Consider the following 16,027-nt stretch of genomic DNA (forward strand, 5'->3'; position numbering starts at 1 on the left):
CGCAATCTAGTTTCCAACTGACCAATGGTCATCTTCTGGACCTTCTGACTGTCAGCTATGCTACACGATGGTCAGAACCTGTTCTCATGTAGAGTCATAGAGATATACAGCACGGAAACAGAGCCTTTTGGTCCAACTCATCCATACCGACCAGATGTCCTAAACTAATGAAGTCCCATTTGCCTGCACCAGGTCCATATCCCTCTAAACCCTTCCTATTCATATACCCATCCAGATGCCTTTTAAATGTGGTAACTGTACCAGCCTCCACCACTTCCTCTGACAGCTTATTCCATACATGCACCACCCTCTGCATGAAAATGTTGCCTCTCAGGTCCCTTTTAATTTTTTCCCCTCTCACCCTAAACCTTTGTGCTCTCGTTCTGGACTCCCCCATCTCAGGGAAAATACCTTGTCTATTTATCCAATCCATGCCTCTCATAATTTTATAAACCTCTGTAATGTCACCCCTCAGCCTCCGACGCTCCAGCGAAAACAGCCCCAGCCTGTTCAGCCTCTCCCTATAGCTCAAACCCTCCAACACTGGCAACATCCTTGTAAATCTTTTCTGAACCCTTTCAAGTTTCACAACATCCTTCTGATAGATGGGAGACCAGTTGCTCTCTTTACGAAGTATCACTTATCCAAAATGCTCTCCAGGTATCCTCAACCAACCTTCCTCTTTAATGTGAATCATACCACTTGATGCACAGAAAATACATCAAAATGAGGTTCTTTCTCACAACATTGCTGCACTGCTGACATAACAGCCTTCACAATATTTGAACAATTTAATTTGATATTTTCATTTTATCACTACAAAGGAATCCCTTACAGCATTTCATGTGGTTAATATGATCCTGCTGCTACCTTTTGTACGAGTTTTTCATGCCTCCTTTGATCTGGCCAGTCTGATATTTACACCTCAGTTTGGATATTGCTGGCTTATCTGCACTTTCCTCTTCTCCCCATTCATCCAACTCATCTTTTTTTAGCAAATCCCAACTGGATAATAATCCCAAACTGTACTTACTCTGATGGAAAACCTAACTCAACGCAAAGCCCAAGGTGGAAATTCTGCTGCCATTCCTATTCATTTACCCTCTTCGTGACAGTGTATTACAGGGATGGGTTCAGTCTGGTCAGCAATGAGAATTTGTCCAGTTCAACGTTTTAACAACATCAGTCAAGGATATTAATTGTTCTGCTCTGCAGTCTGACCCAGATGCTATGCTCTGTGCCCTCTATGCACCATGACCCATGCACCCCAAGCATAGAGTCATAGAGATTTAGAGCATGGAAATGGACCCTTCGGTCCAACCCATCTATGCCGACCAGATATCCCAACTCAATCTAGTCCCACTTGCCAGCACCCGGCCCATATCCCTCCAAACCCTTCCTATTCATATACCCATCCAAATGCCTTTTCAATGTTGCAATTGTACTAGCCTCCACCATTTCCTCTGGCAGCTCATTCCATACATGTACCACCCTCTGTATGAAAAAGTTGCCCCTTAGGTCTCTTTTATATCTTTCCCCTCTCACCGTAAACCTATGCCCTCTAGTTCTGGACTCCCCCACCCCAGGGAAAAGACTTTGTCCATGCCCCTCATGATTTTATAAACCTCTATAAGGTCACCCCTCAATCTCCGACTCTCCAGAGAAAACAGCCCCAGCCTGTTCAGCCTCTCCTTATAGCTCAAATCCTCCAACCCTGGCAACATCCTTGGAAATCTTTTCTGAACCCTTTCAAGTTTCACAACACCTTTCCGAAAGGAAGAGACTAGAATTGCATGCAAGATTCCAACAGTGGCCTAACCAATGTCCTGTACAGCCGCAACATGACCTCCCAACTCATGTACTCAATACTCTGACCGATAAAGGAAAGCATACCAAACGCCTTCTTCACTATCCTATCTATCTGTGACTCCACTTTCAAGGAGCTATGAACCTGCACTCCAAGGTCTCTTTGTTCAGTAACACTCCGTAGGACCTTACCATTAAGCATATAAGCCCTGCTAAGATTTGCTTTCCCAAAATGCAGCGCCTCCCATTTATCTGAATTAACCTCCATTTGCCACTTCTCAGCCCATTGGCCCATCTGGTCAAGATCCTGTTGTTATCTGAGGTAACCTTCTTCGCTGTCCACTGCACCTCCAATTTTGGTGTCATCTGCAAACTTACTAACTGTACCTCTTATGCTCACATCCAACTCAATTATGTAAATGACAAAAAGTAGAGGACCCAGCACCGATCCTTGTGGCACTCCACTGGTCACAGGCCTCCAGTCTGAAAAAAACCCTCCAACACCACCCTTTGAGTCAGTTCTGTATCCAAATGACTAGTTCTCCCTGCATTCCGTGAGATCTAACCTTGAGAACCAATCTCCCACGGGGAACCTTATCAAACGCCTTCCTGAAGTCCATAGAGATCACATCTACTGCTCTGCCCTCATCAATCCACTTTGTTACTTCTTCAAAAAACTCAATCAAGTTTGTGAGACAGGATTTCCCATGCACAAAGACATGTTGATTATCCCTAATCAGTCCTTGCCTTTCCAAATACATGTACATCCTGTCCCTTAGGATTCCCTCCAACAACTTGCCCACCACCGAGGTCAGGCTCACTGGTCTATAGTTCCCTGGCTTGTCCTTACTGCCCTTCTTAAACAGTGGAACCACGTTAGCCAACCTCCAGTCTTCCGGCACTTCACCTGTGACTATCGATGAACCAAATAGCTCAGCAAGAGGCCCAGCAATCACTTCTCTAGCTTCCCACAGAGTTCTCGGGAACACCTGATCAGGTCCTGGGGATTTATCCACCTTTAACCGTTTCAAGACATTCAGCACTTCCTCCTCTGCGATATGGACATTTTGCAATAAGTCACCATCTATTTCCCTACAATCCTCACCCAACGATCTTCTATCTACTATCACAATTTAACTGAATTTTTAGAACATTTAAGAAGCATCTAAAATGAAAGACTTGCATTTACAAGCACATTTTCATGACCAACAAATGCCTCAATGTTCTTTTTGAAGTACTGTCAGTGTTGTAATATTTGAAACCCATCACCAATCTCTTCACAGCAAGCTCCCACAAACAGCAATGTGAGAATAAGCAGATTATATATTTTGGACTGCTGATTGAGGGTTACATATTGTCCAGCATGGTTGGGAGAGGTCCCCACTCCTCTTCAAAGTAGGGTGACATGATCTACTACAGCCACCTTTTTTTTATTTCAAAAATATACTTTATTCATAAAATATTTTGATGATCTGTACAATTGGTCATGCCATACATACGTAAATATTCCATTTCTATGCATTCAGAGACAGAGTAATCATTCATATATATCGGTCTGTACGATTACTATCCACATATTTAGCTGGGGGGTCAGCAGAGCCCCCTTACTGCATCGGCCCCCAGTTCTTCTTAGGCAGGCAGACGTTACACTATGCTCTTTCCCCACCGCGCCTTGGCGGCAGCTGCCCCAAGCTTCAGCGCGTCCCTCAACACATAGTCCTGGACCTTGGAATGTGCCAATCTGCAACACTCAGTCGGGGTCAACTCCTTCAGCTGGAAGATCAACAGGTTTCGGACCACCCAGAGAGCGTCCTTAACCGAGTTGATGATCCTCCAGGCACAGTTGATGTTCGTCTCGGTGTGCGTCCTGGGGAACAGACCGTAGAGCACGGAGTCCCGCTTCACGGCGCTGCTTGGGATGAACCTCGACAAACACCGCTGCATTCCTCTCCAGACTTCTCTCCTACAGCCACCTGAGCAGGCTGAAGGGGTGTTGTTTTAAAGTCTTGTCTGAATAACAGCACCTATCAGAGGGCAGCACTCCCTTAATACAGTGTCACCTATGAGTTTTGTGCTCAAACTCTGGTGTGGAACCTAAATCTGGACCTTTGTGACTCAAGAGGCATGAGTCCTACTCACGGAACCATAGCAGAGACTCGGGCTCAGAATTTCACTCCTGAGGCAGGGAACGTAAGTTGAAAAATTTCCCAACACACCACTCTTGCCTCAGGAGAAACTTCTCTGAACTGCACTGTTGTTGTTCAGAGGAGATGGGGTCTTTCCCACTGTCCTCAGACACAGATCGGAGGTATTCTCAGAAACTACTGAATGCTGAAGTAGCCTTTTAAACGGACCCTCGTGATTCTTTGGAACCTCATTTCAGTTACTTACTCCCATATTAGCTCTTCTAGCCCTCACCCTCTGCCTGTGCCATCTTAACATCAGGTCCTGATCCACACACAACCCCATGACCCCTTACAACCTCATTCCAACTCATCCAATATCCATCAAAGATACACCAGGTTCAATAAAACAAAGGTTTAAATGTCCACTCCAGTCTCCAGTGTGTTAAAGATCTACTCCCATTTATGAAACTGGGAGAAAGTGAGAACTGAAAATGCTGGAGATCAGAGGTTATACTCGAAACGTCGACTCTCCTGCTACTCGGATGCTGTCTGCCCGGCTGTGCTTTTCTAGCACCACATTCATCGACTCCCACTTATGAAAGCCCATTCAAAACTTTTCAATCTTTAGTCATAATTCTTTATAAAAACAAACTCTTATTCATATCTTGTCATCAAAAACAGATAATCCTTTAATTTTTTTTGTGATGTCAATCACATCATGAACTTGGATTTCCCTGCTGGCATATGAATTGTGGAAAACAGTTAAACATTTATAAGGAAATAACAATAACTGTTGGGGAAAATGTCAATGAGCAACAATTATAGAACAGAAATAATTCAACTCTCACTGACACAGGAATCCTCATTTCTATTTTATTTTTAAGGGGTTGGGGATTCAAATAGAGTCATAGAGTCCTACAGCATGTAGACAGGCCCTTTTGCCCACACAGGTCCATGCCGACCAAAATGACCACTTACGCTCACACCATTTCCCTGCTCTTGGCCCATATCCTTCTAATCCTTTCCTATCCATGTATTTGTCCAAATGTCGTTTAAATGATGTCAATTTAGCCAACTCAACAACTTCTGCTGGCAGTTCATTCCATATGCGTACCACCCTCTGTGCAAAAAGGGTGCCCCTCAGGTCCCCTTTTATTTTTTCCTCCCTAACCTTAAACTGCCCTCTAGTCCATGATTCCCCAACCCCGGGGAAAAAAAAAAACTGAGTGCATTCACCTTATCCATGCCTCTCATGATCATATACACTTCTATAAGATCCCCCCTCAGTCTTCTACACTCTAAAGAAAAAGGTCCTAGCCTGTACAACCTCTCCCGGTAATTCAGACCATTTAGTCCTGGCAATATCTTTGTAAATTTCTTCTGCACCCTTTCAAGTTTAATAACATCCTTCCTATAACAAGGTGACCAAAATTGAACACAATACTCCAAGTGCAGCCTCACTAACACCCTGTACAACTGCAACATAACTTCCCAACTTCTACACTCAATGCCCTGACTGGTGAAGGCCAGTGTGCCAAAAGCTTTCTTCACTGCCCTGTCTACCTGTGACTCCACTTTCAGAGAACCATGCACTTGAACTCTAAGGTCCCTCTGTTCCACTTCACTTCTGAGGCCCTATCTTGATTTGACTTTCCAAATATCTTCACATTGTGATAGTTTTATAGACCTTATTCACTCCTCAAGAGCATTACCTCTAAAATTTAGTAACTTTCACCTTCACTCCAGCAAAAATGAGATCTATTTGAACTGAGTTCACAATGTCCTGCTGGATTTGAGTAACAGCTTGCTTGCTCTCCCCTACCAAAACACATTTTGAAATGGGATTGGGATTTCTACATCAAAAATGGTGGTCTCGCACAATATTTTTACAGATTTGTTGAGTTTCCCCAATTCCATGAAAATCTGGTCCTTAGGAGCAGACATTGGATCGAGTGGGTGTAAAATGTAATGATTGGGATTGACATTAATTGGGCTGAATGGCCTGTGTCTCTGTTGTAAGTTCCTTATAGGTATTTACATTCAAAATTGTTCAGGAAAATAAGCACTCTATTATTTGTAAGATGCTGTGAAGTTTATATTTGGATTTTATTTATATTTAAAGGTAATTAAAGGCTCTGATATTGTGATTCAAGGGAACATTGTTGCAGGATTTGAGAAAGCTGGTTATCGAATTAATGGGGAACCATGTCCAGGTAAGTCTCAACCTCAAGGAGACCTGCACTCACTTTGTATCTACCATTTCTATGTCATTGACATTGTTCCATTTTGCCCAGGTAAACGATGTACGCTTGTGTCATGTATATGGGTCTGGATGAGTAACCGAGAAGTTCAAATCTTGGAGATAGTGTAGACTCACCAGAAAGATACCAAGGTTTAAAGAGTTACATTGCAATACCCCACATCCATGGACACTGGCATCTGACATGTGCCATCCTCTGAGAACCCTCATGACACATCTCCAATCCACTTACAGAAAGTTTTGGCATTTCAATGCTGCGCCTTGGTCTGCCCAAGGGCAATTCTCATTGTAATGCTGCAGCAAGAGCATTGTAATGTAATACTGCAGCAAGGACACTGTAATGTAATACTGCAGCAAGGACTCTGTAATGTAATGCTGCAGCAAGAGCATTGTAATGTAATACTGCAGCAAGGACACTGTAATGTAATACTGCAGCAAGAGCATTGTAATGTAATGCTGCAGCAAGAGCATTGTAATGTAATACTGCAGCAAGGACACTGCGCTCAGGGATATGCACCCACCTTGTGGACTGGATCTGATTGTATGGCTCACCACTTCACTCGCTGTAATAGCACTCATGCTGAGCCTCCCTGGATGCTTGCAGTAGCCCTGATTTGCATTGGGGTCGAGAGTGTGGTGCTGGAAAAGCACAGCAGGTCAGGCAGCATCTGAGGGGCAGGAGAATTGATGTTTTGGGCAAGAGCCCTTCATCAGGTTTATGCCCGAAAAGTCAATTCTCCTGCTCCTCGGATGCTGCCTGACCTGCTGTGCTTTTCCAACACCACTTTCTCAACTCTGATCTCCAATATCTGCAGTCCTTACCTTCTCCGACCTGATTTGCATTGGACTGATCATTGCACACTTTTCCCCTGCAGCCAGAGATACCAGGCCCATATTACTTCTAAGGAACAGGAGAATCGACGTTTCAGGCATAAGCCCTTCTTCACTCTCCTGTTCCTTGGATGCTGCCTGACCTGCTGCGCTTTTCCAGCAACACATTTTCAGCTCTGATCTCCAGCATCTGCAGTCCTCACTTTCTCCTCATGTTACTTCTACCTTGCTTTGCCATTTAGCAGAGATGCAAAACCAGGAAACTTGTCATGGTTATCAGTAGGTCTCGATTATGTCCAGGGGGATAGCTGAAACAGAAACAGAAATTACTGGAGAAACTCAGTAGGTCTGACAGCATCTGGGCAGAGAAGGCAGAGTTAATGTTTCAAGCCCAGTGACCCTTCTTCAGAACTGGAGAGGCTAGCCTTTGCTCAGGATGTCGTGATATACAGTAAGTTAAGAGCAAGTCGTCGATATCAGACCAGGGGATTGGACTTGGTCAATTAGTCATTCAAGGGGGTCAGAGTCAGGATGCTGTACACAAAAGGGGTGAGGAACTAAATGTAGTGCAGCCCTCCACCCATCTTGGCTCTTTCTACCTCCCTGGGGTCTGTTTCTCTCCTTGAATGAAAGTGTGGCTGGTATTATGGGGATTAAAGTTTGTGACACAATACTTTCCAAACAGCAAGGCAAGTGTCCTGACTGAGTGAGGCATCAATGCAGAGGCCATGCAGGGTTGGTATTAGAGAGTGAGGGATGAGGTTACAAGAAATAGTGAGAGTGGTAGAGCGGGAGTCTTGCTGGGAGGTGGGATGAGTAGCAGAGATCAAGTGAGTGTGAGGTATCAGAGTGAAAATGGTGGTACTCATGATAGTGAAATGGAAAAGGACTTTAACCTTGTTTGTATAAAGCCGGGCATTCCTTCAAATAGCTGAGACTGCTTTACCGGGAGGTAACCTCAGACAAGGCTGGCACGGTCTGGTGTTGTCGCCTCCAGTGCTGCTGCTGGGGCAAGAGGAAGTCATGCCTCTGTACCACCCTATGGAACAGGTCATTCAGGATCCTGATAGCACAGCAAGGGGCCAAGTTAGCACAAATGCTGCTCTTACATGGCACAGGTGGGGAATTGATGTAACATGGTGCCATATAACAGCATGTCCACCCCCTTGACTGATGACTGCTGACAACCTTGATAAGCTGCCTGCAGGTTTTCTGTCTACACTAAACAGTAGATAGGGAACAGGAAGTAAAAACGAGTGATCAAGCAGGATCCCTGGAATACAGCCTACTCTAGTTCATGAGATGGGGCTTGACCATATGTACAAAGTGACCTGGCAGCAGCGTTGCAGTGAAAGGTGATCGTGCACTCCAAAGCACAGTATTAAAGAGCAGGACCATATTGTAAGTGGATCAGAGACATGCCATGAGATCATACAGAGATGGTATTTGTCCAATGCCAATCTGCATCTATGATGGGGGTGGGAGAGCAATCTCTGCCCACAGAGAGTGCCCTGAGTTACTGGCAACTGCTGTCTGAAAAGAACGATCGGAGGAGCAAGTGGTAAGCCAGTTAACTGCTCTGATTTTCATGTTGGGAATTGCTGCCATCAGGTTTCGATCCAGTGGTTGGGAGAATGGGTACCTGTTGATAACACAGGATTGGTTAATAATAACATGCCCATACATGCAAATTAGCCTTTCACCAGTCACTGGCAAGATTCTTGTCTTGCCATTCAGTACTTTGTTGAAGAATCAGATGTTTTACTCGTAATTTCGAGAATTTCATTACTGCTGGTCTCACCCCATTTTCTCAACTCTCGCACCAATGTACACTTTGACTGGGAATATTCCTTCGAATACTACACAGAGCCTGCATTAGTGTTTTCTACAGCTATATCATAACGTCCTTATTTATTTTCCCTCTGCCTCTATTCATTCCTTAAGGTTTACTACCAGTCTCTCAAACTATCCTGCCACCTTCAACAATTTTTGCAGGTATACGCCCCAGGTCCACTGCTCCTGGCTCCATTTAGAATTATTTCCTTGCCACAATCTTCCCTTGAAAATGAATCACATCTCACTTCCTGAATTAAATTGCAACTGTCACTTGTGCATCCATTCAGACTGTGTCCTTTACATGTTCTCCAATTGCATCTTGTCGCAGTTCACAAAATGTCCACTTTTGTTTGTTATCCAGTAATATTGAAATTGTGCCCTTGTTATGGCATGAAGACAGACAGCTGAACCAAATAGCCTTTCTGCCTCTGTATTCAAATCACAGTAAAATTAAAACCTTCAAATCCCCTCAAGATTGACCCCAATTATTTCTAACCAAACTTTTGAATAACCAACCCAGACTCTGCGAATAATCAGTTCCAGATATCGGCTTGCATCTTAAACAAAAGACTTAGCAGCTTATGAACAACATAGTAACTTTAGCAGGGCAAAAAGTAGCAACAGAGTAATCTAATTGGTCTATTTTATGAAACCTAAAATCTTTGTTTTCATCTACATTCACACAAAAAAAACAGACAAACATGCTTAGGAGATGAGTAAAAGTAAATAACAAAATGGCTAGATTATTTGTGGTTTTCATGATGTGTTCCAAAGGCATAAGTGGTGATATTTTCGAAAGATGTCAAACATTGTCATCTTTATAGTTCACTCAGCTAAATGCAGTAATACTTAGAACTTAGTTTTGTATTCTCTGAGCTTCAAAAAGCTGTTCCTAGGAGATTTGGCAGGGTACTTTCAAATCTTCATGCTATAGCATCAATAACCACACTCTTTCTCACAGAAACATGGTACAAAAGCCAATTCAAATTCTGACCACCCCCTGACAGACTGACCATATTCTCCATGGGGTCTGAGTCATCATTCAATACTTATTAGAAGGTCTTTTCCAGACTTGCTGGAACCAATTCTTAGGTACCGACCTTGTTAATAGTCAACTTCTACTATCCGTTTAAACATAAATGCTGTTACCAGTGTCAAAGCATTTCCTTAACCTTTGATCAGTAACCAACTTGCAATTAACCTCCAGACATGGCCTCAAATAAACAAAAAATGTTTTGTCTGTTTTCCTGTTATTAAAAACTTAAGATATCTTTAGCTTCCATTTCACACTTTACACCTTTAAACCAAAATTGCTAAAAGAATAAAATAAAAATAAAGAAATTTTGGCAAGGGTTTTAAAACCACGCACACTAAATTCTTGATTATTAATATAGATCAGGAAGAGCAGAGGCCCAAAAACCAACTCCTGACACCTTCACTATAAAACTTCCTCCAGTCGAAAAAACAATTATTTACTGCTCTCTGTGTCCTGTCACTTAGCCAATTTCATATAGTCATAGAGACTTAGAGATGTACAGCATGGAAACAGACCCTTCGATCCAACCCATGCTGACCAGATATTCCAACCAAATCTAGTACCACCTGCCAGCACCCGGCCCATATCCCTCCAAACCCTTCCTATTCATATACCCATCCAAATGCCTCTTAAAGGTTGCAATTGTACCAGCCTCCAACACATCCTCTGGTAGTTCATTCCATACATGTACCACGGTCTGTGTGAAAACGTTGCCCCTTAGGTCTCTTTTATAGCTTTCCCCTCTCACCCTAAACCTATACCCTCTAGTTTTGGACTCCCCGACCCCAGGGAAAAGATTTTGTCTATTTACCCTATCCATGCCACTCATAATTTTGTAAACCTCTATAAGGTCACTCCTCAGCCTCTGACACTGCAGGGAAAACAGCCCCAGCCTATTCAGCCTCTCCCTGTAGCTCAAATCCTCCATCCCTGGCAACATCCTTGTAAATCTTTTCTGAACCCTTTCAAGTTTTACAACATCTTTCCGAAAGGAAGGAGACCAGAATTGCGCGCAATATTCCAACAGTGGTCTAACCAATGTCCTGTACAGCCGCAACGTGACCTCCCAACTCCTGTACTCAATACTCGGACCAATAAAGGAAAGCATACCAAACGCCTTCCTCACTATCCTATCTACCTGCGACTCCACTTTCAAAAAAACTATGAACCTGCACTCCAAGGTCTTTTTGTTCAGCAACACTGCCTAGGACCTTACTATTAAGTGTATAAGTCCTGCTAAGATTTGCTTTCCCAAAATGCAGCACCTCGCATTTATCTGAATTAAACTCCATGTGCAACTTCTCAGCCCATTGGCCCATCTAGTACAGATCCTGTTGTAATCTCGAGGTAAACCTCTTCGCTATCCACTACACCTCGAATTTTGGTGTCATCTGCAAACTTACTAACTGTACCTCTTATGCTTGCATCCAAATCATTTATGTAAATGACAAAAAGTAGACGGCCCAGCACCGATCCTTGTGGCACTCCACTGGTCACAGGCCTCCAGTCTGAAAAACAACCCTCCACCACCACCCTCTGTCTTCAACCTTTGAGCCAGTTCTGTATCCAAATGGCTAGTTCTCCCTGTATTCCATGAGATCTAACCTTGCTAATCAGTCTCCCATGGGGAACCTTGTCGAACGCCTTACTGAAGTCCATATAGATCACAACTACCGATCTGCCCACATCAATCCTCTTTGTTACTTCTTCAAAACACTCATTTAAGTTTGTGAGACATGATTTCCCATGCACAAAACCATGTTTACTATCCCTAATCAATCCTTGCCTTTCCAAATACATGTACATCCTGTTCCTCAGGATTCCTTCCAACAACTTGCCCACCACCGAGGTCAGTCTCACCGGTCGATAATTCCCTGGCTTGTCTTTACCGAACTTCTTAAACAGTGGCACCACGTTTGCCAACATCCAGTCTTCTGGCACCTCACCTGTGACCATCGATGATACAAATATCTCAGCAAGAGGCCCAGCAATCACTTCTCTAGCTTCCCACAGAGTTCTCAGGTACACCTGATCAGGTCCTGGGGATTTATCCACCTTTAACCGTTTCAAGACATCCAGCACTTCCTCCTCTGTAATCTGGACATTTTGCAAGATTGTCACCATCTATTTCCCTACAGTCTATATCTTCCATATCCTTTTTCACAGTAAATACTGACACAAAATATTCATTTAGTATCTCCCCCATTTTCTGTGGTTCCACATAAAGGCCATCTTGCTGATCTTTGAGGGGCTCTATTCTCTCCCTAGTTACCCTTTTGTCCTTAATATATTTGTAAAAACCCTTTGGATTCTCCTTAATTCTATTTGCCAAAGCTATCTCATGTCCCCTTTTTGCCCTCCTGATTTCCCTCTTAAGAATACTCCTACTTCCTTTGTATTCTTCTAAGGATTCACTCGATCTATCCTGTCTATACCTGACATATGCTTCCTTCTTTTTCTCAACCAAACCCTCAATTTCTTTAGTCATCCAGCAGTCCCTATATCAACCAGCCTTCCCTTTCACCCTGACAGGAATATACTTTTTCTGGATTCTCGTTCTCATTTCTGAAGGCTTCCCATTTTCCAGCCGTCCCTTTACCTGCGAACATCTGCCTCCAATCAACTTTCGAAAGTTCTTGCCTAATACCATCAATATTGGCCTTTCTCCAATTTAGAACTTCAACTTTTAGATCTAGTCTATTCTTTTCCATCATGATTTTAAAACAAATAGAATTATGGTCGCTGGCTCCAAAGTGCTCCCCCACTGACACCTCAGTCACCTTCCCTGCCTTATTTCCCAAGAGTAGGTCAGGTTTTGCACCTTCTCTAGTGGGTAAATCCACATACTGAATCAGAAAATTGTCTTGTATGCACTTAAGAAATTCCTCTCCATCTAAACCTTTAACACTATGGCAGTCCCAGTCGATGTTTGGAAAGTTAAAATCCCCTCCCATAACCACCCTATTATTCTTACAGATAGCTGAGATCTCCTTACAAGTTTGTTTCTCAATTTCCCTCTGACTACTGGGGGGTCTGTAATACAATCCCAATAAGGTGATCATCACTTTCTTATTTCTCAGTTCCACCCAAATAACTTCCCTGGATGTATGTCAGGGAATATCCTCCCTCAGCACAGCTGTAATGCTATCCCTTATCAAAAATGCCACTCCCCCTCCTGTCTTGCCTCCCTTTCTTTCCTTCCTGTAGCATTTGTATCCTGGAACATTAAGCTGCCAGTCCTGCCCATCCCTGAGCCATGTTTCCGTAATTGCTATGATATCCCAGTCCCATGTTCCTAACCATGCCCTGAGTTCATCTGCCTTCCCTGTTAGGCCCCTTGCATTGAAATAAATGCAGTTTAATTTATTAGTCCCTGCCTGCCCTGACTGTTTGACTCACTTCTGTTCTCAACTGTACCAGTCTCAGATTGATCTCTTTTCTTACTATCTCGCTGGGTCCCACCATCCCCCCACCTTACTAGTTTAAATCCTCTCAGCAGTTGTAGCAAATTACCCTTCCAGTATATTAGTTCCCTTCCAATTTAGGTGCAATCTGTCCTTCTTGTACAGGTCACTTCTACCCCAAAAGAGATTCCAATGATCCAAAAATGTGAATCCTTATCCCATACACCAGCTCCTCAGCCATGCATTCATCTTCTCTATCCTCCTATCCCTGCCCTCACTAGCTCATGGCACTGAGAGTAATCCAGATATTACTACCCTTGACGACCTCCTTTTTAAATTTCTGCCTAACTCTCTGTAATCTCCCTTCAGAATCTCAACCTTTTCCCTTCTTATATCGTTGGTTCCAATGTGGACAATGACCTCTTGCTGGCCCCTCTCCCCCGAGAGAACATTCTGCACCCTTTCTGAGACATCCTTGATCCTGGCGCCTGGGAAACAACACACCATTCTACTTTTTCTCTGCTGGCCACAGAAACGTCTGTCTGTACCTCAGACTACAGAATCCCCAAACACAATTGATTTCTTGGAAGCCGACGTACCCCTCATTGCATTGGAGCCAGTCTCAATACCAGAAACTTGGCTGTTCGTGCTACGTTCCCCTGAGAATCCATCACCCGCTACATTTTCCAAAACAGCATACCTGTTTGAAATGGGTATATCCACAAAAGACTCCTGCACTAGGTGCCTACCTGTCTTACCCTTCCTGGAGTTAACCCATCTATATGACTGTATCTGAGACTTTCACCCCTTCCTATAACTGCCATCCATCACATACTGTTGTTGTTGCAAATTCCTCATCGCTTCTATCTGTCTCTCCAACTGATCCACTCGATCTGATAAGATTCGCATCCAACAGCATTTATGGCAGATATAATCTACAGTAACCCTTAAATTCTTTTTACACTCCCACATCTGACAAGAAGTACATATCACTGCAAAGGCCATTTTTGCTCCTTCACAATCTACAGACCCAGAAAATAACACCATCTTATTCCTCTACAAAACACTGTCTCAGGTTAAATTAATAGCTATGGCTTATATTTTAAGTTTAATCAAGAGACTTATCTCCAAAAACATATAATCAAGAAAGAACCCACTGTACTCACTAATACAGCCTTTCTCTTGGACAGACTTAAAACAACAATTAACTTATCTGATTCTGTGCTGTGAACTTCGCCCAAACCGGTTCATCCAAGATTAGTTGTGAATTTCACCGTTTGTTAGTTTTCAGAGATGCGCTCCGATGTCCAGCGATACAAGAATTCAAACAGCAGGTTTTCTCTCTCTCTCTCCTGCACCGTCCTCACCATGTGCTTCCTTTGTCTGCTCTTCTCCCTTTTAAACTGCTGTTGTTTTGACTTTTTTTCCCAAAGTTCCAAAACAATGCAACAGCATATAAAGCAGTAATTGCTGCTCCTGGAATTCGAGGAAATCACCTCCAACACCTAAAATACCTCAAAAAAAAGGAGCAGCTCTTACAGCCAGAAATTTTTCCCATCCTCCAAGAAGGCACAACAACACCTCTTCATCCTCAGACGGCTCGGTAAATTTGGCATGTCCAGAAGGCCCCTCACCAACCTTTATAGAGTCGTTGAGATGTACAGCATGGAAATAGAGCCTTTGGTCAAACCCATCCATACCAACCAGATATCCTAAAATAATCTAGTCCAATTTGCCAGCACTTGGCCAATATCCCTCTCAACGCTTCCTAATCATTTACCCATCCAGATGCCTTTTAAATATTGTACAGAGGAACCAGATTATCTGAATGACACAGGCGGGGAATATTTTGTTCAGATAATTGAATGTCAGTAACACAGTTTAGCCAAGCATCGGGAACTTGTGACCTTGTCTGGATAATCTGAAATTTGGATAATCGAATGCCGGATAATCGAGGTTCCTCTGTAACTATACCAGCCTCCACCACTTCATCTGGCAGCTCATTTCAGGAGGAGCTGGTGTATGGGAGAAGCATTCACAATTTTGGATCATTGGAATCTCTTTTGGGGTAGAAGTGACCTGTATAAGAAGGACGGATTGCACCTAAATTGGAAGGGGACTAATATACTGGTAGGGAAATTTGCAAGAACTGCTTGGGAGGATTGAAACTAGTAAGGTGTGGGGCGGGGGGGTACCCAGGGAGATAGTGAGGAAAGAGATTGATCTGAGACGGGTACAGCTGAGAACAGAAGTGAGTCAAACAGTCAGGGCAGGTAGGGACAAAGTAGGTCTAATAAAGTAAACCTGCATTTATTTCAATGCAAAGGGCTTAACAGGGAAGGCAGATGAACTCAGGGCATGTTTAGGAACATGGGACTGGGATATCATAGCAATTAAGGAAACATGGCTCAGGGATGGGCAGGACTGGCAGCTTAATGTTCCAGGATACAAATGCTACAGGAAGGATAGAAAGGGAGGCAAGACAGGAGGAGGGAGTAGCATTTTTGATAAGGGATAGCACTACAGCTGTGCTGAGGGAGGATATTGCTGGAAGTACATCCAGGGAAGTTATTTGGGTGGAACTGAGAAATAAGAAAGAGATGATCACCTTATTGGGATTGTATCATAGACTCCCTAATAGTCAGAGGGAAATTGAGAAACAAACTTGTAAGGAGATCTCAGCTATCTGTAAGAATAATAGGGTAGTTATGGGAAGGGATTTTAACTT

At 43.4% G+C, this 16,027-nt stretch overlaps 1 protein-coding gene across 1 annotated transcript in view; it reads left to right on the plus strand.

Annotated features, from left to right (window-relative positions):
* Positions 1-16,027, plus strand: part of LOC140476805 (fibrocystin-L-like) — a 261,275-nt gene that overhangs the window by 195,137 nt on the left and 50,111 nt on the right. The window contains 1 exon segment of the mRNA XM_072569599.1: positions 6,055-6,145. Within this exon segment, the coding sequence (XP_072425700.1) occupies positions 6,055-6,145 (91 nt within the window).

This window comes from Chiloscyllium punctatum, chromosome 5 (genome assembly GCF_047496795.1).
Source record: "Chiloscyllium punctatum isolate Juve2018m chromosome 5, sChiPun1.3, whole genome shotgun sequence".
NCBI lineage: Eukaryota > Metazoa > Chordata > Chondrichthyes > Orectolobiformes > Hemiscylliidae > Chiloscyllium > Chiloscyllium punctatum.